The sequence below is a fragment of the Alligator mississippiensis genome, chromosome 13, assembly GCF_030867095.1.
Source record: "Alligator mississippiensis isolate rAllMis1 chromosome 13, rAllMis1, whole genome shotgun sequence".
In the NCBI taxonomy this organism is placed as follows: domain Eukaryota; kingdom Metazoa; phylum Chordata; order Crocodylia; family Alligatoridae; genus Alligator; species Alligator mississippiensis.
In genome coordinates, this window is record NC_081836.1 from 11,330,016 (window position 1) to 11,353,982 (window position 23,967).

At 46.4% G+C, this 23,967-nt stretch overlaps 1 protein-coding gene across 6 annotated transcripts in view; it reads left to right on the forward strand.

The window, feature by feature from the left end:
• Positions 1-23,967, forward strand: part of KIF1B (kinesin family member 1B) — a 142,893-nt gene that overhangs the window by 111,750 nt on the left and 7,176 nt on the right. For all 6 annotated transcript variants that reach the window (XM_019493828.2, XM_019493831.2, XM_019493830.2 and 3 more), the window contains 18 exons: positions 904-1,022; positions 2,769-2,854; positions 3,006-3,135; positions 4,617-4,779; positions 5,474-5,564; positions 6,245-6,363; positions 6,761-6,816; positions 10,048-10,156; positions 10,790-10,856; positions 12,433-12,517; positions 12,794-12,899; positions 18,760-18,874; positions 19,448-19,581; positions 20,167-20,228; positions 20,925-21,070; positions 21,394-21,633; positions 22,410-22,481; positions 23,129-23,250. In XM_019493828.2, coding sequence (XP_019349373.1) covers positions 904-1,022; positions 2,769-2,854; positions 3,006-3,135; positions 4,617-4,779; positions 5,474-5,564; positions 6,245-6,363; positions 6,761-6,816; positions 10,048-10,156; positions 10,790-10,856; positions 12,433-12,517; positions 12,794-12,899; positions 18,760-18,874; positions 19,448-19,581; positions 20,167-20,228; positions 20,925-21,070; positions 21,394-21,633; positions 22,410-22,481; positions 23,129-23,250 — 2,022 coding nt within the window. The remainder of the gene's footprint in view (positions 1-903; positions 1,023-2,768; positions 2,855-3,005; positions 3,136-4,616; positions 4,780-5,473; positions 5,565-6,244; positions 6,364-6,760; positions 6,817-10,047; positions 10,157-10,789; positions 10,857-12,432; positions 12,518-12,793; positions 12,900-18,759; positions 18,875-19,447; positions 19,582-20,166; positions 20,229-20,924; positions 21,071-21,393; positions 21,634-22,409; positions 22,482-23,128; positions 23,251-23,967) is intronic.

The following is a 23,967-nucleotide window of genomic DNA, read 5'->3' on the forward strand; positions in this document are numbered from 1 at the left end:
TAACTGGTTTATTTAAAGGATAATTCAGGTGAGGCAACAATAAAACATGTTAACCGAACTACGCTCCCAAGTTGTTTTAAATGTTTTATGTTCTAATAGGTTTTGCAGTGTATTCTACTATTGGCCCCAAATGCTGCTGTGTTCACTGTGCTGTAAGCTGCAGTGTTCTGGACCTTTTTCTCCAGAATATTTTGGTGCTTTTACTACAGGAGAAGGAAACGTACAGCATTCCAAGATACCTCTTGGTGGGGAATACTGTACTTTCCAAGATCCTCAATAATGATCTGCTGAGAAACTCAAAAGATGGTTATAATTTGGGAATCTTGATAATTAACATATATATGCAGTATAATAAAGTATGCAGAGAGGAGAGAAAATGCTCAGTCATAAATATTTTATATGGTGATTGTGCATATTAAACTAAAATGACTTACAAAGTTGCCTAAACACAGTCATTTTCCTTTTAATTTGTAATTTCTAATGATCTCTAGACTATGCTTCGTAGCGTGGAGAGCTTTCTAATGACACTTTACATGCAATAGATTCTCTTAAATTTTCAATGTGTTGCTAACAATTTTATTTACAATTGTATTGCATCTAAAGTCATCTTTGATACGGTGGCATCTTAAATGTTCCCGTTGTGTGTTCTTTAACTCACTAATGTAGACATGTTGGCTCCAGCCACCTCTGGTTTAATGCGTCTGTGTTTTCACATAGTTAGCTTTGACAGTGCTCAAGGAACTCTGTACGGTCAGAGTACAAAAAGCAGCACAGGACAATGTTTTGTGGTCTTGCAAAACTGCAGACAATAGGCTGTGTGAAGGCTTGTGTGTCCTGTTAGCCAGTCAGTCCTGATGTTCTTACAGGTGATAGCCTAATGCTTTTTTTCCTTCCTATTACCAGGGCATTTGTATACCTAAGCAATCTGCTGTACCCGGTGCCCCTCATCCACAGAGTAGCGGTTGTCAGTGAGAAGGGGGAAGTGCGAGGATTCCTGCGTGTGGCAGTGCAGGCGATTGCAGGTAAGAAGCTCAAAGTCTGCTTCGGGCACCTTTTCATCAACCACATTTCTTTTTTTAATGAATGGGCACCACAGATCAGATTTATCTATATAATTTTTCAAAGCATGGTGTTAATCTGTCTAGGTGGGGTTGCAGGATAAAGTAGAACATTTCTGTTGCTTTCCAGGAGGAAAATGCTTTGATTTTTAAGGGGAGTTTGGGTGGGAGGGAATAGGCAGCTGAAATGCTCCTTCCTTTGACTGATTTATCCCAAGTCCTTGGGAGAAGGGAGGAGGTATCACATTTTCTGCATGGCTAGTTCTCTAATCTGCCATTTGACTGCTAGCTTTTTGTCCTTTTCAACTCTGGCGTGAGCAAGTCGAGGCTTATGCTTGCTGTTTGGCCATGCACTATCTGTCTTGGTGAGAGCACAAGATGCTTCCTGTAATTTATCTGTCTTTTCTAGCAATGGCTAACTTCCAGCCTTTGTCTATTGTCTTAGGAAGGCAGCCTTGGGGGCTTCATTCTCCATGGGAACATGCGATGAGGTCTCAGACACTGAGTCTGGGATTCTCTCTAGCAGGGGCTAAAATGGCAGATGAAATGAAATGTGTTTAAATACATCCAGAAGTTTACTTCTAGCCTGGCTAGTTCTTCTTGGCATTGACACTAATGCATCTAAGTGGTTGATATGAAAGAGCAAACTGTAGCAATTAGGAATTGATTTTGGAACATCTCTTCAAATTTGGCTGTGGGTTTGTTTGGTCTTTGAGTGAAATTTCTAAAGGCATTATCAGCCTTGGGCTCACTTCTATAACACGCATTTACCGTTGGAAAATACCTTGGCATGTAACTGGGCCCTCTTCTTGGCAGACTCCACAGAGTCCCAGGAATGAATGGGTCATACAGACAGCCAGCCCCTCCTGGCCAGGGTCTCACATGGTGGTGGAGTCATGCTGCTCACTCTGTATGTAGAGGATCTTTGTCTCCAGGACTGGTAGACCGGCAGTTACTTAACCTATTTTAAAAAGCTTTGGATTGTTTTTTCCCCTATTCTGTAAAGCTGCTTCTTTTATTGGGTATTCTTTGGTGGCTGGAGATGGTCATTAATATACATCCGGTGTAATTCCTGGAAAGAGCATGAAAGCTACGTGTCCTGGTTTACATTTTGGTGAATGAAGTGGATTGATAAAAAATGATTCTGAGCAGCATTATTTTATGCATCTTTGTCTCTAGCAAGAATCCCTTATAGCGAAGGATCTGGAGGTGTGGTGACGTGGATCACTGGAGTTAGCCTGTGGACAGGAACTGAAAACTTCTGCCAATAGGTTCACAGTCAACTCTCTGATTAGGTTTATGCAGTTCCAGTTGATGTGACTTAAATTTTCCTTTCATTTCTATTCTGCTTGGTCATTATTTTTTCATGGTATTCATTCACTTGTCTCATAAACTGGCAAGTGTACAATAAAAATCAGTACCACATAGTTCTACACCTATGAATTCTGCACAGGTTAGTGAGTATTTATTTAATTGATAAATTAGCCTGTATTAACAGTGGGCCCTTCTAACTTATTTTGTTGGTCTTTTCATGCCCTTCTGCAAGGCCAGTGTTTGGGTAGTTCTCTACTTTGCTGGCACTTGCTCCAGTCTAGTATTACATAATTCCAGAGACTTCCCTAACTTGACCATCAAGTTTACAGTCTCATCCATCTTGCCATAAATGGGACTTACATTTTTCCTCAGTGGTCTGGTTTCTTTGTTTTGTAGCTGATGAAGAAGCCCCGGATTATGGATCTGGCATTCGGCAGTCTGGCACAGCAAAAATCTCATTTGATAATGAATACTTTGATAAGGTAAAAAAATCTTCAGTGTCTCAATGTTTCTTGGAGAGGGAAGCAGTGTGTCCAGTTCTGAACATAGACTGGATAATACAAGAAAGAAGGGCTGGGGCTGTTGGGAACTGCATGGCTTTGTCACCTGAAGTGTCTGCCTTTCTTTGTTCAGAGTGACTTTTCTTCAGTTGCAATGACTCGATCTGGACTGTCATTAGAAGAACTGAGAATTGTGGAAGGGCAAGGCCAGAGCTCAGAGGTCATCACTCCCCCAGAGGAGATTAACAGAATGAATGATCTAGGTAAGTAAGCAAGACACAGTACCATCTGGGACTCGAGGGGACCAACATAGGTTCATTGTAATTGAATGTGAAGAATGGTTTTGGGTCTCATTCCATACTGTGCTACAGGCTGAGGGATGTTGCCTCTGATGGGGACAGGAAGGTACATAATGCATAATGTGGGGATTAGTTTTTTAACTTTGTTTTGTGAATGATGACATAGCACCTGGAGGGAAGCTTTTGAGTCCCAGTTGCTTCAGAGTTTTTGCTGTGCTGAGAGGTTTGAGTGGTTGGAAATCTCTTATTCCAGGTGGTGTTAAGTTAGCAGTGGCTGTGTGCATTTTCCTGCTTGCTACTTCACATCTGTGCCTGGGGGAGAGAAGAACTCTGGTTAAAACCTAGGTTTAACTTACCAGCTCACTGGTGATGAAGCTGGCACCTAATTTGGGGATACCACAGTTTCCACAGGAACAATACAGGCTGGGCCTTTTCTGCTGTAGGATTGTTCATTCCTCCTATGTGTAGCTTTGATGATAGTAGTCGCTCTTGTGGTTCTAATACAAGTAGATTGTAAGGGACTGGGGCATAGGTGGTCTGGCCTAATGGTTACATTGGGGGAAGGCAGGGGCCGGGGGCTGGGTCAGAGTTTAGGAGCCACATTAGCAAATCTGGAGGGAAATCCAGGGGCAGAGTCTACAACACAGTCCAGGGTGAGGATTTGGGGATCAGATGCTGAGTTACCAAGTCCTAGGGATAATCCACAGTCCCAAGAGCAGAGCCAAACTGGAGTAAGGAGCCAGGAAACAGATCCACAGGGAAATCCAAGGCCAGAGTCCTGGAACAAGCCAAAATCAGGGTGAGGAAACCAGGAAAACCAGCAGGCTTGCCACAGCAGACTGGGTCAGAACTGTTGGCTGGCCTGGAGGCTGCTGCCACAGATTGGAATAAGTGGGGGGCCTGAGCTCCAAGCAGGCAATCAGGAAGCCAACCGGTTAACTAGCTGGGGGACAGATCTCATCAGCCAGAGACCCAGGCAGGTCTGGGCAGTCTGCTAGTCCTTGACATGGGTCACAAGAACTCGGGTAGCTTTTAGCCATGCACTGCTCTCTGCATGGTTAGAACATAGGCTTGAGGCTTTCTTAACCCTCCAGCCTTCACCAGGTCTACTGCAGTTGGGTTACTGCACCTGTTGTTTAAAACAGCTGGTTAAAAGGTTAAAACAGCCCTGGGACAAATGCCTCAGTCCTTCTTCTATCTGTAACGCAGGCTTTCTGCCACCTGAGCTGTAGCTCCTTTGCAATTTCATGCAGTTCCCGTTCATCTCCACAATTTGCTGTTTCCATCAAATCACTTTTCAAAACTGGTCACAGAACAGTGAAGAGTTTGGAGTTTGTGTTCTGGGAGCCTGGAAAGTGGGGGGCTTGACCCCTCCTGTGTGGGAGGGAGCATCTGTTGATGCACTAAATTGAGAGGTTTTGTGTGGTTGTTGGTTTGTCTTTAAGACCTGAAGTCGGGCACTTTGCTGGATGGGAAGATGGTGATGGAAGGGTTTACTGATGAGGTTGGCGACCACCTGAAGCTGGGCAGCGTGTTCACTTTCCGCGTGACAGTGCTGCAGGCCAGTGGCATCCTACCAGAATATGCAGACATCTTCTGCCAGTTCAAGTAAGGACCAGCCCTCAATAAGAAGGGGAGGGCTTTGGCAGGGTAAACAGCATTTTCTCCTCAGTAGCTGCAGCTCAGACTGAGCAGCTTCCAAGGGGTCATTATGACAATAGTGTCTTGCAAAAGTCACAACCCAAGTCCTGCCGTGAACAAACCTCAGTCTTGCAGCAATGTGACATCTAGGAGCAAAGCCTCACAGACTGAATTACAACTGAACAGCCAGTTCTTCCTCTCTTGTCCTAACATCCCAAAGTTTTGTAGAGAAGGAGTCTGAGGTCCGCCTGGTGATGGGTGCTGTATGAGATCAATAACACCCAGCAGTTCCTTATGTTGAATAAATTTATGTCTCACTTGATAGATGTTCAGGCCCTATAAAGTCTGTATGCAATAAAATTGGATTGTGCATATACCTAGCTAGGATCAGAAAGGCTGGCAGCACAGTACATCACTTAGATCTCAGCTAAAGCTTTGTTTCCATTTAGATGTTAAATTAAGGATGAAAAGGGAGGGTAGTGGATACATAAACCAACAGAACAGGGGAAGAAATGCAAGGCAAGCGGTGGGGCAGAAGGGGGAACCCTGATACATTTGCTTAAATGGCAGCCCAGGAGAGTAGAAATGTGCCGTTTTCTCCAGGGTCGGGCTAACATGCAGAGCAGGTCTTGTTCATTTGAGCTGTCTTATTTGTTTTTAGCTTTTTACACCGACACGACGAAGCTTTCTCCACTGAGCCTCTCAAAAACAACGGCCGGGGGACTCCACTTGGGTTTTACCATGTTCAGAATGTAAGTGAAACTCAGCACTTCTGTATGAAGAATGAAGGACTAGGGGAGGATCCTGCCTAAGTTGATTTTAGCACTAGGGAATGCACATGGTCTTCCTGTTAGTCAAGCATGTGTAGTAAAGGGGGAGGGCGCACAGAAGAGTAGACAATAGGAGGAGTGATCAAATGGGTGATGTAATCCCCAGTGGAGAAAATAGAGCCTGTTAGTGGTGACTGAATTACAAGTGTGGAGTTTAACCCTTCTCCCCACCCCTTCCTGGTTCTGAATTCCTTGTGCTCTCACTCTTCTTATTAGGACACAGGAGCGTGCAATAGAAGCAGCTGGAAAATTTAGGAAATAGAAAACATGAAAAGCCCTGCCCCTGCTGCCAAATTAACTGAAGAGTGGGCAGCTTCATCAATGAATGACTATCTTGTTACAGTTACCTTGTAGCTGCATCCTTTCCTTACCTGCTGTGTACCTAGTTCAGGGGGTTTCTGTTTCTCCTGCAACACCTGATGACATTTTTAACATCTGATTAAAATCAGGAATGCAGCTCCTCATGGAGTGACACACTCCAATTAAGCCATCAGTGTCTTGGAAAAGACACATGGTTCCCTGGTCTCTCCTTGTGAGGCTGCGGGGAGGCTCTCCTTGTCTGTATCTTTGCCCTGATGATCTCCTCTTCCCTTGCTTGCCAGATTGCTGTAGAAGTGACAGAGTCCTTTGTTGAGTACATCAAAACCAAGCCCATTGTATTTGAAGTCTTTGGCCACTATCAACAGCATCCTCCCCACCTTCAGGGACAGGATCTCAACAGGTATTGGCCATTTTCTCTGTATAAAGGCTCTCTGTGATAGTGCTTCCCAGTAGAAAGGATCCTGAATGTGGGGGTAGATATCATACCCACCTCTCCTCTTTGCTTCTGGAGTTCCGTACCTGGCCTTGATATTCAGGCTGTGGACCTGGCCTGAGCAGCCAGACTTCTGCTGGCCTGACTGTCATTTCAGAGGCTGAAGTGTGATCCCAACATAGCTATGGCAGCAAGGTCCTTTGTGTAGATGCAGCTCTGTCAGCAGAACTGTGCATTTACCTGAACAGCTTGTTTTGCATTTGAAGAGTGGGGTTGGGAGAAGTTGTACAGCCAAGCTGAGAGCACACTGGAGGGGCAGCATGATAGGGAAGCATGGGGTGGTAACTGTTGTCTCTCTCTGCAGCCCTCCACAGCCCTCCCGGCGATTCTTCCCTCCCCCCATGCCACTGTCGAAGCCAGGTGAGAATGAACAAATTCTTCACATCAAGCTGTTCCTTGCGTCTGTGTGTCTGCACTTGCTGCTTAAAAATAAGGGTGCAGAGGACTAGGTGTATTCAGTCAGTTATGGTTGAGCAAATGAAATGGAGAGCACTGTGGCAGGCCCCGGACCTCCCTCTCTGACACTTTTCATTCCCAGGAGTTCTGTCCCGACTTCACCTCAGAGCAGTTGTTTCTCGAGACATGCCAGAAATGCAGTCACGTGTATGAGGTGTCCAATCCATCCTCCCCGATTTAGCTAGGGAACCATTCTGTGTGTGGCTACTGAGCATGTGACCCGGGATTTGCTTATCTGTTAACCCATCTGCCTTTGCTCTCAATAACACTCTCACAGTGATCCTTCCATTTTCTTTCGTTTAATTTACTTGTGCATGTTGACCTCTTTTTCCTTTATTTTTTTGTCCTCCCCTCCCATCTTCTTTCCTTTCTTTCTGCTCGTCTCCATGGCCTTTTTTTTCCCCCCTTGTTCCATTCCCTTTTCAGACCATGAGAGAAAAATCCAGTTGATTAGGTATCTCATGTCTGGCTATGTAAACACGCATGTGCTGAACACGCTGTCTGAGCACGCCCACGTGCTCACGTACTCTGCCATGGCTGCTTTCCAGGACGGGGCTGACCAGCTGCCACCTTTTCTCTTTCTGCCTATTCCCAGCTGTCAGAGCGAGCGGGCTCCCAAACGAGATGGTTAGTAGCCAGACTTGACCTTTGGTAGATGTAGAAATATCCTACACTCTGGCTCGAAAGCAGTTCATCCCCATTTATGCCCTCTGGTATCCTGAGTAGCTGGTAGTCCTCGTAGTGGGCAGAAGATGCAGCGTGGATGTGCTGATGCAAGCAGTGTGTGGGGAGTCTTCATTTCGGGGTTCTGATCCTACCTCTGTCATAGTTACAGTGACATTGTTCCTGCCACGGAAACTATATCTGAATCTCCATTTTCCGATCTGTAAAATGGGAGCAGCTGCCTGCTGCCTTGTGTATGTGCCCATTGATACCTTCAGAGGAAAGGTGCTTTAAGTGCCGAGTTTTATAGGAGGGTGTCTGTTGAAGCTCTCCTTTCTTTTATCTGTCCAGCTTGGTCACCTCACCACCACATCCTAGTGAATCCTGGCTTGGGTGGTCCTGCTGTTTCTGAATAAATCTACTCCTGGCTGCCAGAGCCTCTGGGAACATTTAAGATGGCTCAGCCTGCATATTCTTAAACCTTCATCTATATTTGTCAGATGTTCCAGTGCTGCCAAATTTTTCTGGCCCCAGCCTCCAGTGACTTGTGTGCTTTGTCCTCCTTCCCAGTTAACATTGTCAACTTAGAGTCCAGCTGTCATTAGCTCACGGATGCTATACGCACAACTGCAGCTGTTATGCTGGTGGCATGGGCAGATGTGAGACAGCGATGGTGACTGTTTTGGTTATGAATGGGAGACAGCAAGTGATGATAATGAACCCGTTGCTTCATGTAATGCTGATGTCCTGCTGTATCTGACTTAGATCCCTGTAGTCGAGTCTCTGCCCATTCTTTTGGGTCGGCTGTTTGCAGCTAGCTTGACATGGAGCTAGAGGCAGAATTAAAATAACAGCTTTTGCAAGAATGATGACTTGCTCCTGTGTGCATGCACTGGGACATGTGCTAATCGCTACCGATTGAGCTGGTTGTGCTTCCTCCATTGAGAGATGTAGCTGGGCCATGATGGAAGTGGCAGGAGACAAAGGCAAGAATGGGAGAAGCTATAAAATGCTGAGGCTGGTCTTCAGTAAAGGAGGGCATGGGAATAATGCTGTAGGAGCAGTTGACTAAATGTGTTAAACCAGGTGGAATGATGAGGAAGCTGCAGAGCTGCATGCAGACGAGAGAAGCTTTCACAATTTTTCAATACCTTTCCTATTCCCAGGAGTAGAACAAAAAAAAAAAAAAAAAAAAAAGGCAGAGATAGCTGGATAGAATGGTAGCATGAAGGGGTGGCGGCTTGAGGGGGAGGGAAATGGAAAAAGGTTAAGTGTGATCGCTATCTTGTGATCCCACTTTAAAGTACTGCTTGTCTCTTCATTAGTCATGAAAGGAGCTAGTAAGTCTGACAGCAGAACTGACAAGCCTAGAATAAAGGGAGCCACCGAGCTTGATTCTAGGACCTTTTGCTCTGGAAGTAGTCCTGGCAAATCTCCTTAAACGTGCACCTTGTATCTAAAATGGCAGAGCTTACCACTCTGTTGCTCTTAACCTCTTCAGTTTAGTGCACAATCTAATATACCTTCTGGTGTAACATATAAAGGGCATCAAACCTAAATTACTGCAGGAATCTCTGGGATCTTGGCCTTCTCTTTTTCATGAAGGATCCTGAACGCTGAAGGCGTGCCGGCAAAGATAAACAGACCTAGGCAGGCCCAAACTCCAAGCATGCAGGGGCTGAAATGGGTCTCCCTGGAGGTCAGAAAGGGTCTATGCAGTGTAGGTGTTGTCGTCTTGAGAACATAATTTGGAGATACTGGCTTCAGTGCTGCATCTGAAGGATTTTAAACCAAATGCAAAAAAAATAGCCTATTTCTAAATTTGGATGTCTGAGGTGGCACAGGACTCTCCCACTCATGGATCCACAGAGGTTCTATTTATAGTGAATTTATTCTTTGTGGAAACTCTCTTCAGTCTGTCACATGCCAGCATTGTCTAGGCATTTCACCATGAGGGTAAGTGCCATGAGTCCCGACCCCTTCATGGAACGTTAGGTGACCTTAAATGGAAGCTGCAATGACCCTTTTCACAAATTGTTTAAAACAAGTCCCTTACTATAATAGATGATGACTGTATGTGTGACTTAAGGGGAATTTTATGCTGTGTGGGTTAATGGAAAGTTGGCCTTCTATTTTCACTTAGGGTCTCACTCTTTGCTTCAGTAGGGAAAACTCTTATAGTGGTTCATAGTCACGGCTGATCCTCCATCTCTTTATAGACAGTAGAGGGAGGGAAGGGACTCTCGGTTTAAAACACAAATCCTTAGTCATTCCATTGCCCAGCTGGTGTCCTGTTTCCTTCCTGGCTTTTTAACTTCAGGTGAGTTGATTGTTCGACATTCCCCCCACCCCCCCCTGCACATTTAGAGGTTTTTCTGACTTTGCTGTTCGCTGATGATATTGCAGAACTAAAGTGTTGTATGACTCATTTTACCTGTGCAGTGTGTGAGAACGGTGTTTGTATTCTTTAAGTGCCAGCCACAAAGCTTAATACGATGAGCAAAACGAGCCTGGGCCAGAGCGTGAGCAAGTATGATCTCCTTGTCTGGTTTGAGATCAGCGAGCTGGAGCCAACAGGAGAGTGAGTCCATTTTTAATCACATTTGGGATTGTGGTCTGTGGGAGTACAGATCCCTGCAGTTTGGGTTCTGCTTAGTCCAGGCTAGTTGTTCTTGGCTGTTGTCACCTGAAGGTTGCCTGACTTGTCTGAAACTGGTGGAGGGGGCCATCAGTGCAACTGATACTAACTATTCTCACTTTTGGCAGTGTGACCAGAAAGGCCAAGGACTGGAAGTGTGGAGAATAGCCTTCCTTCACAGTCCTCAAAATTGTTTCTCTAAATTAAGCTAGACACATGGGCTGAGCAGTGTGCAGGGGATGCTTGTCCTGCTACAACAAACCCATGGCATCTGCTGTTCGAATGCCCAGAGATTTCACTCTCCAGAGCTCAGTCCAGCAGGTGTTGCACTGAGCTCAACCATGCTACAGAGCAGGAGAGTTGTCCTGAGAGGAACTGCACTGACCTCATCCTCAGTGCTTTACAAAGAGCTTTTCCTGCAGGATACCACTGTACGTGGAGAAGTCCATGTTGAGTAGAGGCTGATTGTGAGTTAGCAGAAGGAGTCTTATTTGTCGGTGCATTATCTAGTGTCCTGCTGCCTGCTCTGTAAAGACCACCTCTAATCTAGGATGTTCATTCTTGTGCTTCCCTCAGATACATCCCTGCTATCGTTGATCACACTGGAGGCCTACCCTGCCAGGGGACATTCCTGCTTCACCAGGTACATGCCTAGGCTGGGAGGGCCATTTGGCATGCCAGGCTCTTTGTGTACAGGGGATAGATATTTGTATGGTCATATCTTTTACTTTGCAAAGGGCCAAGCTCTTCAGCGTTTCTCAAAGACTGTTTGTAGCATTGATTGACAAAAGGAAGTCAAGCACTGTTAGTGCTGAAATTATCCTGGTGTGGGTATGGGACTGTATTAGGGTTTGTGTTGAGTTTTCTCTAATTAGGACCTCCCCCCATGGTATTTAGGCAGCTTCTTTGACTGTGTTCCCTTTTAGGGGACAGCACCTTGCGTTAAGTCCATATTCTAACTGAGCACTGTTTCCAAGTGAAGCACTGAGGGTTTTCTGCTGCTTTTGGCAAGGCTGTAGTGCAGTCTTTTAAGCAAGTGCAGCACATATGGTTCTTTACCTTGTGTAACTGCTTGGGAATCACCAAGTGGGCAGGCACTCAGAGGAAAAGTTATTTACCTTGCAAAACTGGAGTTCTTTGAGAAGTGATGTTCATATCTACCCCTGACCTATCCTTTTTCCTCCTCCTTTGGGGTCCTTGTTACACCTGGATTCCCTAATGGTGAAGGAACTGAGCGGTGATTGGGCTCATGCCGTCTTCTAAGACCTTAGTACAAGGGCACAGAGAAATGCCAAGGGCCTGCATGTTAATCTGAAGACTTGGAGAAAGTGCTCCTGTACATAGTGGAACGTATGTGGACAACACCTGTCAGAGACCTCCAGTTAGCATAACGAGTGCTTGTACACAAGCAAGGAGGCTGCTCTGTCACACTGTAATTCCAGCACAGTGGAGCAGACTCAATTAATCAAGTCTGTTGGAGCGTGGCAATTACCACGCTGCAGCAGTCTCCCATGTCTCATGTATCAGAGGCCCCACGCTTCAAAATGGCAGTTGGGGGCACTTTTATATAAAGCTCATTGAACGAGCTTTAGATAAATCGCCCCCACCACCATTTTGAAGCATGGTGGTGCTACACAAGATGCTCTGGGCGCTTTAATTAGAGTGGCGCTCAGAGCCACTCTAATTAAAACTGCCCCCTGCCTAACCCCCAGTCCTGGAGTCTGTCTGTAAACTTCCAAAGTGACTTGTCTGGTTATAAGTAGTAGGGATTTCTTCAATTATGGAATACTTGTGTGTCAGCTTGCTTTTAGCAAGTTGGGTTTGCTGGAATCTGTGGTCTAAAACTTCAGAGTATTGCACACGCTGCCTTTTTCCTTTAGATTTGGGTAGCTGGCTGCAGTTTCCCTATGAGGTACTTGTATCTTTCCTGGGAGTGGAGGGGAGCCATTTTAGGGGCATTTGGAGTGCAAAATCGCTCTTAGGATGAAGAGAGAAGAGCATAGGTGCTGCTCTTTGATCTGCAAACAGGCTCTTTCTGCATGAAGTGTATTTATCACCTAGAAGAGCACACAAATACTCCTTTACCTTTATGAGACTGTTGACAGGCAAGACTTGAATGTTGGTAAACTCTGTGCTTGCTAAATGTGCTTGACTTAAAGGGATGGGGAGTCTTGTGGGTTTTTTCCCGTCCCAATTTTGTCCTTTTTCAATCCCACCAGGGAATCCAGCGAAGGATCACAGTCACCATAATTCATGAAAAAGGCAATGAGCTGCACTGGAAAGATGTGCGAGAGCTGGTAGTTGGTGAGTACTTCTTGGTTGTGTGATACCGTGTGAGGAAGGCGAGCATAAAAAAATGAGGATTTTTCTTTCCAGTTATTTCCTCTGTCACTCTCACAAATTATAGAGCAGAAGTGCAATACTTTTGAAAGGGCACCAAAAGAAAAATATATGGTTTTGAACTGCTAATTAGAACTACCTGTCTAAATACCCAGGATAAAACAGCACTTGAGAAACGGCAATTTCTCTTGCACCTTTCAGGTTCTGTTTAATCAGTAGATGCATGATTTTTTTCTTCAGGGCGCATCAGAAACAAAGCGGAGGTAGATGAAGCTGCTGTGGATGCTATTCTGTCTCTGAACATCATCTCTGCAAAGTACCTGAAGTCATCTCACAGCTCCAACAGGTAGGCTGAGGAAGTGAGTGTATGCAGTCCTTCTGGTTCAGAACCTTACAGGCCTCAGTTGTGCACCGCTGCTGGGAAGGTGTTGGGAGGCTGGAAAGGATGACAGTGCTTCAGTGTGGACTTCTAGGCCTGTAGATGTAATGCACACAGGTGAACAATGGGTATTAACCTTCAGTGTCACCTGTTAAAGATCTGCCTAGACCAGTGTCAGACACTGGGGACTTTCTCATACTGCAGCTGGGTGACTCCTTTCCATTTGTAAGTACTATGAGAGGAGGATGGAAGAGGGGAAGGGGAAACTTCAAAGGAGCCTCAACAATTTTTCCAGGAGGTTGAAATAGTAATTGAGATTTAAGACAGAGCAGTAAAGTACCAGGACAGTCCCAGAGTGGGGATTGTTGTCCATGCCCGCACCACAGTTAGGGAGGGGACATGCAGTCAGAGATCCAGAAAAGGCTTTTTTGTTAAACCAAGGGTGGCCAGCCTGCAACCTAAGTGGCACAGGCACCCTTTGTGTGTGGCACACAGCAGGTCAGAGAAGGGGAAGGCAGCACAGATAGTGCAGGGAGTGGAAAACAGAGGAGCGGATTGGGAAGACAGCAGAAAGAGCAGCAGTTTGGGTAGGGGAAGAGGTTTGGAGTGGCATTTGGGGAGGGTGTGGGGCTTACTTTGGGGGACAGCTGCCAAAAAAGGTTGGCCTCCACTGTGTTAAAGCATCAGCCCTGCTCATAGAAACCCAGCCTCTTAGCGTGCATCTTTTATCATCCCAGTGAGTCACAGGAAGGGAGGAGGATTTACGCAGATGCAAACAAGTGGGGTCCTGTGAAGGACCTGTGCGTTAGAATCGAGCGGCATGTCAGCGCTGTTTCAAAGGCTGCAGTGACCTGCCGTCTTCCTTCTTGCATCCAGTGAGAGATCAAATCAAGTGTTGCCGCAGTGTCATTTAAATGATAAAGGAGTGTTGGCCGCAAATGATTGTTCTTCACTGTGAGAAAGCCGTCTCTCCTGAGGGGCTGGGGCTGAGGATGTTTCCTAAGGAGAGCACATTATTGACGTGATTTCACGTCCCCAGTAGTTCCGTGCTTCATTATCTGCAACCGAGGGCTGTTGAGGCAGAATTCTGCAACGGGGGCCGGGCTTCTCCCCTCTCTGACATCAACTGAGCCACTTGACCTCGCTCGCTGGATTTCTGTCTGCCCGGCTTGTAAATTGGGTGCAGAGCAGGAACCTCCCTCAAAGAGCAGATTATCATCAAAACTGAGAGGAGAAATGCTTTTCAGCCCATCTCCTCACTGACTTTTGAATACTAGTGGGCGTTCCACATAATAGCTCCTGTCTCCTCAGCTACAGACTCGGACTTGAGAATGCTGCTCTAATATTAAACTTGGAGTCACGACTGCTGTCTGCAGTACCAGGTGCTGCCCGCTCTGTTTTACAGTGGCTAGCATTATGACCATTAGGTCTTGAAGGTAAAACCAAAATTTTGGAGAGTTTCTGGATTGAAGAGAATGAATGCCCCCTACAGAAGGAGGAAAATGGGTAGGAAAAAATGGCATAGAGAGATCCATTGCTTTGTAGGGTATTCAGAGGGTACCGTAGAACTGCAGGCATTGCTGTGTGGGGCTGGGTAGCTAAACCTGGATATCTGCTGCCCAATGCTCAAATGATCTCTCCAATAAAGAATAAGCATCTAAATGTTCCTGATAAGTCCATATAAATAGAAAAGGAGAAGTGACCATGATTGCAAGCACACTTCCCTGCAAAGCCTACGACACAGTGGAGCTTGAAGGGGGGCAGTGATGGAGGAGAGATGGGGAGATGCAATTAAAATTCCTTTATGGTTCAGAAAGGGAGAGATGTGGAACCCATTTGATGACTTGGAGCGGGTGGTGCTTTTTTATTTTTAACATCTTGGCACTGATCACTCTGTAACCAGACTGTGGGAAGCCACTTGCTGCCCTCCAGTCAGATCTCAGTGAATTTTGAAGTAGGAAATGCATATCCCTATTGCTCCCTATTTGCAAGGAAATTTCTTCATCATCTCTGTCGGGAAAGCTGCTTGGAGGTGGGACAGGGGTGACTGAAATGAAGCTGATACACCAGATTGCCAGGTTTTGATTGCTGGATAAGGGGGTGGCAGAGAGGAATCTCTGTCATAGTCAGGGATATCTGTTCTGTTCATTCATCGTCTGCTGATGTGTTTTCTGGTTGCTGTTTTTGGTCTGCTTGTTTGCTCCTCTCAGCTGTTGCTTTTCTGTTCTGCTTTTGGTTGCACTAACGAAAGCTCTTTCTATGTTTTTACAGGCTCTTTCTTGATAAGGATATGCCTAGGTATTTTCTGTTTGCTTCCTTTGCACATAAAGGTTCTTATGGAATAGAATGCTGTATGTCTCACTTGTGTTGCTGCCATTTCCCTTTTAGCTTTTAGCGGATTTTGTCAGCAAACCTCTCGGCCTGTCTAGGAGTGCATTTCCTCTTCCCTCATACATCAGGAATTATCCATGTACGTACAGTTCAGTAGCTGAACACATGTGAAGGCAAATTTCCTTCACCTTAACAGAAACAAATTCCTCAGTCAGCAGGAATTTCCCTGTACATCTAACTCTCCTGCCTTTTCCTCCTTTTTCCCACCCTAGACAGCCATGGCTAGCATTTAGCGTCTAACAGCTTTTAAGAATACTTGGCTACATTTAAAAGGCCCAGGGCATGAATCATGTGGCTCAATCACTGGTTGGTTCAAATCCGCCCAGGCTTGTCGTGAATGCAGCTGTAATGATCAGATAGGCTGTTTGGGTGGCCAGTACTAGGTTGGAGCTAGACCCCAGAATTAGCACTGTTGTTGATAATTAACAGCCTGCCTGTGAGCAGAGAAGCTGAGAGTTCAAAAGCCACACAGGGTGGACTTGCCTTTCACACTAAAAAGGCATCTCCTGGTAGCAGCTAAGCAGCCTTGAGCAGTGTCGGGCAACTTGTGCTGCTGCTGCCTGTGCTCCACTGGTTTGGCTGAAGATCTCATTCTCCAGTTCTGTTGCTGTGTCACCTTTTAATGCTGACATTCAATTAAAAACTCAGCCGTCCCTCAGCGCTGGATTCCCAGAGCTGTTCCTATCTTCCCTCTTACTTTGCCTTGTTCAACACTCCCATTCCTTTGCAGGTGTCACCTGCTGTGTTGGACGTTCAAGAGGTTTGCTCACATTCAGCTTGTGTCTGTCTCCCTCCATATCTGTTCTAGAAAGGTCTGGTTTGGATGAGGCAGGGTTGTGTGTGTTCTCCCCCTCTGTGACTAACACACAAGTACAGTGGCTGTCTAAAGGTAAACCTCACCTGGCCATCGTGCTTTCCTGATGAATTCACTCACAATGCCTCACTTCACTGGAGTAGGATGAGTCTCTCCAGGCACTGCCTCTGTCCCTGCTGTGGGAAGTCCGGTTCAGCAGCACAGGGTGCAAAACCTGGGCAGGGTTTGGTGCATTTGTTGGTCCTGTCTGGAGACCCAGGTTCCATTTGTTTCTTCAGCCTGAGCGGTTCAGGTGATCTCAAACCAAGTCCTCATTTTCATGCAAGGACAAATGGAGTTTAGCCTTGACTATCCCTATTCAGGTGGGGTTCTTGAGGAGTGTTTGAGCTGCCCAATGAGAGGTACTGAGCTGGGCTATGTGAGCAGAGCTCACGCAGTACCTCTCCACACTGTGCTCACTTCCACTAGTGCCACAGTTGCCTCTTGTGATCATTAAGATTCGCCTTTCCCAGACAGAGACACCCTTGGGGCTATACCATAGCACTGAAATCCTCCTCTGGGACAAGGCACTGGCTGTTCATAGCACTGACTTCTGCATGCTGCCTGACTGCATTAGGATGGGCACTGTTTGGTACTAGGACATCAAACCTTAGTGGAACTGCAGGGTAACCGAGTGTTTGAAGATCCCGGCTCTGCAGCGCATTGAGCTCAGCAATGACTGTGGAGCATTTTCAGCTGAAGTAAGTGGTAGGAGAGGTTGAACATGGGTCTGGCGATCCACTGTGAACTTGATTGAGACCACCCGGAGCAGCCCTCCGACTCTGCAGAGCTGTTGTAGCTGAAGGTTAAAAGTCTCGCTCAGAACAAAAATGTGATAAATGATTGAAATGTGGGAGGGGGAAGGGTTTTCAATTCACACAGTTCAGCAGCGGGTTAGAGAATGACAGGCAGAAAGCAAGCTCTTCAGCCTCCTGAGAGTGAGGTCTTACGTTGCAGTTCCCCTTGAGTTCCTACTTGGTCGGCCTTCAAGGCCTGCTCCTCTGTAACAGCGGAGGGAAGGGTTTGAGTTGTCTGTCTTCAGTTAAGGCAGGACAATCAAATTATTTTCTCTGAGGCAAATTGATGGTGTTGAGCGGTATTAATTGGCTAGGCTGATGGTGTGACCCACAGCGTACTGTAGCCCTGATTAACTCTGACCTACAGGTCATCTGGAGGAGAGGAAATTCATGGGATGCCATGGTTAAGATCAGCATCCTTGCCTCTCAGCTGTTTTGCAGGATCTTACTCATCACCTTTGCTCTTTTGCCCATTTCTTTGTTTCATTCTGTAGTTTCTGCCTCTGTTTGGTTTCTTTTCTCACAGTTCTGGGAACTGGCATGGGAGCTCTTTACCAATCCAGCTGGCTGTAGAAAGGAACATGGTGGGCCATTAATGCATGTCAAGTGTTTCCGTGTGCCAGCTGTCTGCTGTGGACTAGAGAGGGCTGGTTGACGCTGGGGAGCAGGGACCATACACAGGGATGACAGAGAATTAAGTGGCGGTGGTGGGGGGAGCCTTTGTGTGCCCCAGGGAGTGCAGGCTATAATAGCCTAGTGTAATGTGGCTACAATATCCCATAGTAATTTAGGAAGGGAGGGTGTTAGTGTAAAGGTCTTTCTCCAAAAGGGAACTTGGTGAAACAAATCTCTGCATTCTGGGAAGCCGGAGGCATCTGGTGTCCGGTTTGGAGACCTGAGAGAGTGAGCTAGATGGCAGACCTGGGCACTGAGGCTTCAGTTCCCTCCCACTCACTAAGGTAGCTGTCTTAAAACTGCATTTGCCCTCTGCCCAGAGTGGAGAACAAGTTGCTGGGAGCTCTTACCTGCTTCCACGGGGCCAGCTGAAAGGATTTCTTAGTTCAGCCTGCAGTGGGTCAGCAAAGGTTTACCTCAGAGTGGGGCTGGAGCTGGATATTTGGGAGCAGCCTGCAGGTAGGTTGCAGGAAAAGGAATGCTTTTGGCTTCAGTAAAAGCTTGGCCATGCTTGTGGATGTTTCTGCTCACCTGCAGAAGCTACCCTGGTGTAGCTTAGTGCAGAAGGCATCTCTACTATGGTTTGAGAGTTGGGTCAACACTCCACTTAGCTGGGGATATCTGCTAAGCCCACAACATGCTTTAGGCCAAGAGTGCTGGTTATGGAAAAGGTTCCTTCCTTGTGTATTGAATCTGGAATTGCATCCTAGGCACTCGGGAAGAGTTCAGTCTATTTATGCACTCACTCTCCTTTCATCCCCACTCCTCTATGACTTGATAGGGCTTTTAATTCTCTTCTGTAGCCTCTCAACCTTTTGCTTGCTTTTAGAGTAGACTTCTTCCTCACAGATGAGGGCACAACTAACTCCAGGAGTTTAGATATAGATGAATAATCCTGGATGCTTTCTGCAAAGGGGGTGGAGAAGACCTGGACCTCCTTCCAATTTTGGTGAAGAGCTGGGGTTTTGCTCCAGGTGGTCCTTGTCTAACCAGCCCTTGGTAATCACAAACATACCCGCTGATGGTGTCCAGGAAGAGGCCCTGTGCATTAACTTGCAGCAGGGGTACAGAGACACGTTTCCTAATTGAGCTGCTGTTGTGTTTTCTTCAGGACTTTCTATCGTTTTGAGGCTGTTTGGGATAGTTCCCTGCACAACTCTCTCCTCCTCAATCGCGTGACACCATACGGAGAGAAGATTTATATGACCCTGTCAGCGTACCTGGAGGTGAGCATATGCTGTGCCCCATAGCAGCTGTTTTGGAATTGGGTGGAGGGAAACAATGAGTACAGTAAGGAACAGGCGTTCTGGCTATCATCTCAGCTGTACCAAGTTACCTTTGAATGCTGGAATCTGCTGAAATGATCCTGCTTCAGCCGTTGTCTGGTTATATCCTAGGGACCAGGTAGAAACATTTTGTGCAGTAATGTCTGGTTAACGGTATAAAATCAAAGCAATATTGTCCCCCATCAGTACAGTTAGCCTCTCTGCCTCTTTTAGTCTTTCTCTGTATTTGCAAAGTCCTTTGATATCCTAGCATGAAAGTTTCTATTTAAGGACCTTCATCACTACATGCATTGGCCTGGCTCTTAGTTTTGCATGCAGGAGACCTGTCTTTCCCTGTAGTGTGGTCACAAATGCAGAGGATGCACCTAGAAAGCTAGCAGCATGTTTTTAAGAAAGCCTGATGAGGAAGTTTCCCCACTGACAGAGAGAACACGTACACTTAGGCATATAGGTGGGCACAGGCACACATGCGATTTGCTGCGTAGTTTAAACAGTCATCTGTTCACGCTCTAGCTTGACCACTGCATCCAGCCAGCCGTCATCACCAAGGATGTCTGTATGGTCTTCTACTCGCGAGACGCCAAGATCTCACCACCGCGCTCGCTGCGCAGTCTCTTTGGCAGTGGCTACTCCAAATCGCCAGACTCGTAAGTTTTATAGGATCAGAGCGTGATACGTTTCAGACCCAGATCAAAAAGGGAAAATAGGAGCTGTTTTTTCCTAAGGCTCTTCACTGGAAGCCTGCTTAGCTGCAGCTCCCAGCTCTTTTGGTCAGCAAACAGCTTTCCTTAATTAGGTAGTCTGATTTATGTTGAGGCAAACTGATCACCCAAACTGCCTGCCTCCAGCTTTGCCTCTTCAAACAGCCCTTTTGAAAAGCAAAAGGGTGTTCTGGTAGAAAGGAATATTTAAGCTTTCCAGCTTGCATGTGGAGAATGCTGGTCTGAGATTGAAATCTGTTTAATTGGCAGTTTTCTAAGGCTAATGTGCTGGAAACAGGAAAAAGCAGAACTCAGTGGAAGTGTCTGCTCTAGGGCCCTGGCTGTCTGCTGCTCCTCAGCTTTGCAGTCAGGGAAAGATCTCTATTTTGCAAATGCGGTTGATAAGTTTGGAGACTGAAGGACCCTGTAAATCATGAGAATGGTGTCAAGCGTCTTCAAAGACACAAGTGTCAACTGTGATTGATTTCTTATTATAACTAGCTTTTCCTGTGTGGGCTTTTTTGTAAACAGCAATCGAGTGACTGGAATCTATGAGCTGAGTTTGTGCAAAATGGCAGATACAGGAAGTCCAGGTCAGTGGTAACAGCCCATTCACTCAAGCTGGGGAATGTTAACATCTGTGGGTTTTATGGCAGATGGAGAGTTTGAAAATAATGACTTCATGCACGGAGGAAATAAATCTTCCTCTTTTTTTTAAGAAAAGCAGCTCGTGCAGTACAGAGGTACTGTCATAATTGTAGAGCTGAACTGTGGCAGAGGCTGGCTGTGGGGATCAAGAAAGGAGAGCCCTATTTGAGGCCTAGCTCCTTCAAATCAGTGGAGTTGAGACAAGGGTAGGGAAGTGGAGGGAGCCGGGAGAAGAGTTCCTCTGATCCCCCAATACAGGCTTTTTTCCTAAGAAGCAAGTTTGAGAGCTTGTAAATTTGCCGATAGAAATGCAAGACTTTTGATTGATGATAACTGGAAAAATATCAAACATCAGGCCTCTGAGGAGAAAATGACTATTGCCTTGGACTGAACAGGGTTTTCAGTTCTTGGGATTAGTGGGGTAATATTTCTGGGTTGGTGCAGAAGGCTGAATTAAAATGATGCGTACTAATGCCCTCAGCCCTTCAGAACGGAGAGACCTTGTCCCAGGTGTGATCTTGGTTATTTTATCTATGGCCAGTCAAGCAGGGGGAGCACAGGTGCTCTGTTGATTTACTGTGCATGAGGTCTGTCCTAGATTGTTCCCTCCCATCTATGCTACTTTTTTCTTGACTCTTCAGGAATGCAAAGGAGGAGGAGGAAAGTCCTGGATACATCTGTAGCATATGTCCGTGGTGAAGAGAACCTGGCCGGATGGAGGCCCCGTGGTGATAGCCTCATTTTAGAGCACCAGTGGGAACTGGAGAAACTGGAGCTGCTGCATGAGGTACTCGAGGGGGAAGGAGCAAAAGGTGGGAGAGACATGGGCCTCTCAGCAGCCACTCTTCACTCCTCAAATTGAGAGAGATCTCAAGAGGTCCAGGCCAGAAATAGATTCCCTCCAGATGAATGCAGAGGTGGTACTGCTGCCACTGAGCATAACCTTCAACACAGGGTCTTGCTGTATTCAGCAGAGGCCACACTTGGCCTTTTAGTACTATTGCAGTCCCTTTCTGCTGTGTACTCTCATATCCTAGCGGGGGATCATATGTCAGTACACTCAAGGGTAAGGACCATCCTGGAATTGGTGTTTGTTCTGTTGGTTCTCAGGTGGAAAAGACTCGTCACTTCCTGCTGCTGCGTGAGAAGCTTGGTGACAGCATTCCCAAGTCCCTGAGTGACTCACTGTCCCCCAGTCTGAGCAGCGGGACCCTCAGCACCTCTACTAGCATCTCCTCCCAGATCTCCACCACAACTTTTGAGAGTGCTGTCACACCCAGTGAAAGCAGTGGCTACGACTCAACAGACATTGAGAGCCTGGTGGATCGGGAGAAAGAGCTGGCCACCAAGGTACGGGTTGTGGAAAGAGCAGGACAGGTCCAGCATGTGGCACTGGAGAGGCAGGAAAGACTTGTGAGAAGACACCAAAACCTACAGCCCAGTCACTAGAAAATACAAAAGCCTTTTCACCTGCACAACTTTGTCATTACAAATCAGGCTCTGGTAGACCTTGGCATTGTTCCCAATGGAGTAGGTGACCTGCTGGGCAAGAGACAATATGCTGCTAGGACCTTAGCACCTCTTGAACTTAACTAGGACCTTGGTAGGTGGAATCCCTGATAACTCGTTTATACTTTAGGGACCTAGAGCCTATTCTTTTCTTATCTGGTGTGCGTATCTCTTGCTGTCTCATAAATGGCTAGAGTCCTGTGGTTTGCAGAGCCTTGTTTTAAGAAGCTCCTATGGCCAAAGTTATATTCCCTCAATCAATCAAAACCCATCTCCCTTCAGTGAAATGGAAATGCTGATTGAGATTATACTCCTAGGAATGCAGATTTGGAAGGGGTCTTCTGGACCATCAAGTTCAGTCCCCTGTTTGTGGGCAAACTCTTAGCACTTGTGTGTGTAAAATGCTTGCACTATATGAATAACACGTGCTTTTTCTATTTGAGTGAGTTTTTTAATGACTGGACTTGCCTGGACATGGGCAGTCCAGATTTCACTGATACTTTAGTGAGCAGCAAAGTGGTATTGGTAGATTCCATGCTGTTTGATCTGTTTTCTCCTGAAACCTAATTGGAAATGTCTAGTCTCTTCTCTTCTCTTTTTTTTTTTCTTCCCCCCAGTGCCTCCAGCTTCTCACTCATACGTTCAACCGTGAATTTAACCAGGTGTACAACAGCATTAGTGATTGTAAGGTAAGGCTTTTGCAGTATGGCATCAGCCAAATGTGCCATAGGCTGGTGTTGTTTCCTGCAATACTCTGTGTATCCCTTTCTCAGATACCTGTAGGAATTGCAACATTGAACGTTCGGTGACCTGACTTATAATTGTCAGTGCTGTGTATTGAATGATCACGGAAAGTAAAGGTTCTACTATCTACAGGGTCAAATGCCAAGGGCCCAAACTGTACCTGAATGGTCCAACTGATGCTGGGCTTGATTTGTTCTGTTCAGCTTGAGTCTGGAGGTGGGGGCATTCACTGGCCTTGGAGTCTTGGGACAGGGAAGAAAGGAAGAAGGATGTGGAGGAAGTCTCTTGCACGCACCTCTTATCATTACTGCTGTGGCCTGGCATCTTCCTTATTATTAGTGTTTCCTGAGAACAGAGTGTAAACTGAACAGCTTGAGAGCTCTGGCTCCAGGAACAGGGGATAAAGAAACTAATGCAGTATTACAGAACCAGATCACGTAGTGCTGGGCTGAGGGAGCCTGTATGAAAATCAGTCTTGGTACAAACACTTCTCCGTGGTCTGAACACTTGAGGCTGCGAGGGGCGGGTGTTCTGAGAGCTGTGGTCTCTTGAGGGTGGTGCCTTACCATAGCAGTTTTGTGTGTTCTTGCAGCTGTCCGATATCTCTCCGATCGGGCGGGACCCATCTGTGTCCAGCTTCAGCAGTGCCACCCTCACACCTTCATCCACCTGCCCCTCTCTGGTAGATTCAAGATGCAATTCAATGGATCAGAAGTAAGTGAGGAGGACTAATGAGATTGTGAACAGGCTCCTCCACTCTGCATCTTTTATCCTTGTTCCATTTCCCTTCCTTGTTTTTTTTCCTGCCTATTCTCTCCTTTCCAGCTGTTCTTCCTCTTCTCTGTCATTTCTGCATATTTAGCCTCTTCCCTTTTATTTTCCTTGCTGAAAGGGCAGCCAGATGAACACATTACATTATGGAGATTTCCTGCAGTTTCACTGTGTACAAAGCCCACGCTGATGCTTGGGAGTTAGGCAAGAGAAGGGTTTAACTGAACTCAAACAACAATTGACCACCTTATCCAGGGAGCTGTTTCTTGACAACCTACTTCTCATCTATGTAATTAAGAAGGACATTTCAGATAAAAATGGGATTCAGATCTCTGTAGAGAACAGTTCAGTGCTTCAGTCTCTGCTGAGCTCTCTGTGAGACAGTAGGGCTGGCTAGCAAGTGCTGCCTATGAACTGTGTGTAGCCCCTCAGCGTAGTGGTCAGTGCGTGGAGGAGGATCCACTGGAAGAATAGGGAGAAGCAGCCCAAGGACAAGTCACTTCTCTGCTACGAGGAGAAAGCCTCAAGCTTGATCCCACAGATCTTACATGAAATGCTGTTTTAGGTGTGTAAGAGTCTCCCAGGTCTCTCTCCCATGGAAGCACCTGGGGCATGGATCAGGCTCATGCCAGGGCAGAGCAGAAATCTTGCAGGACAGGA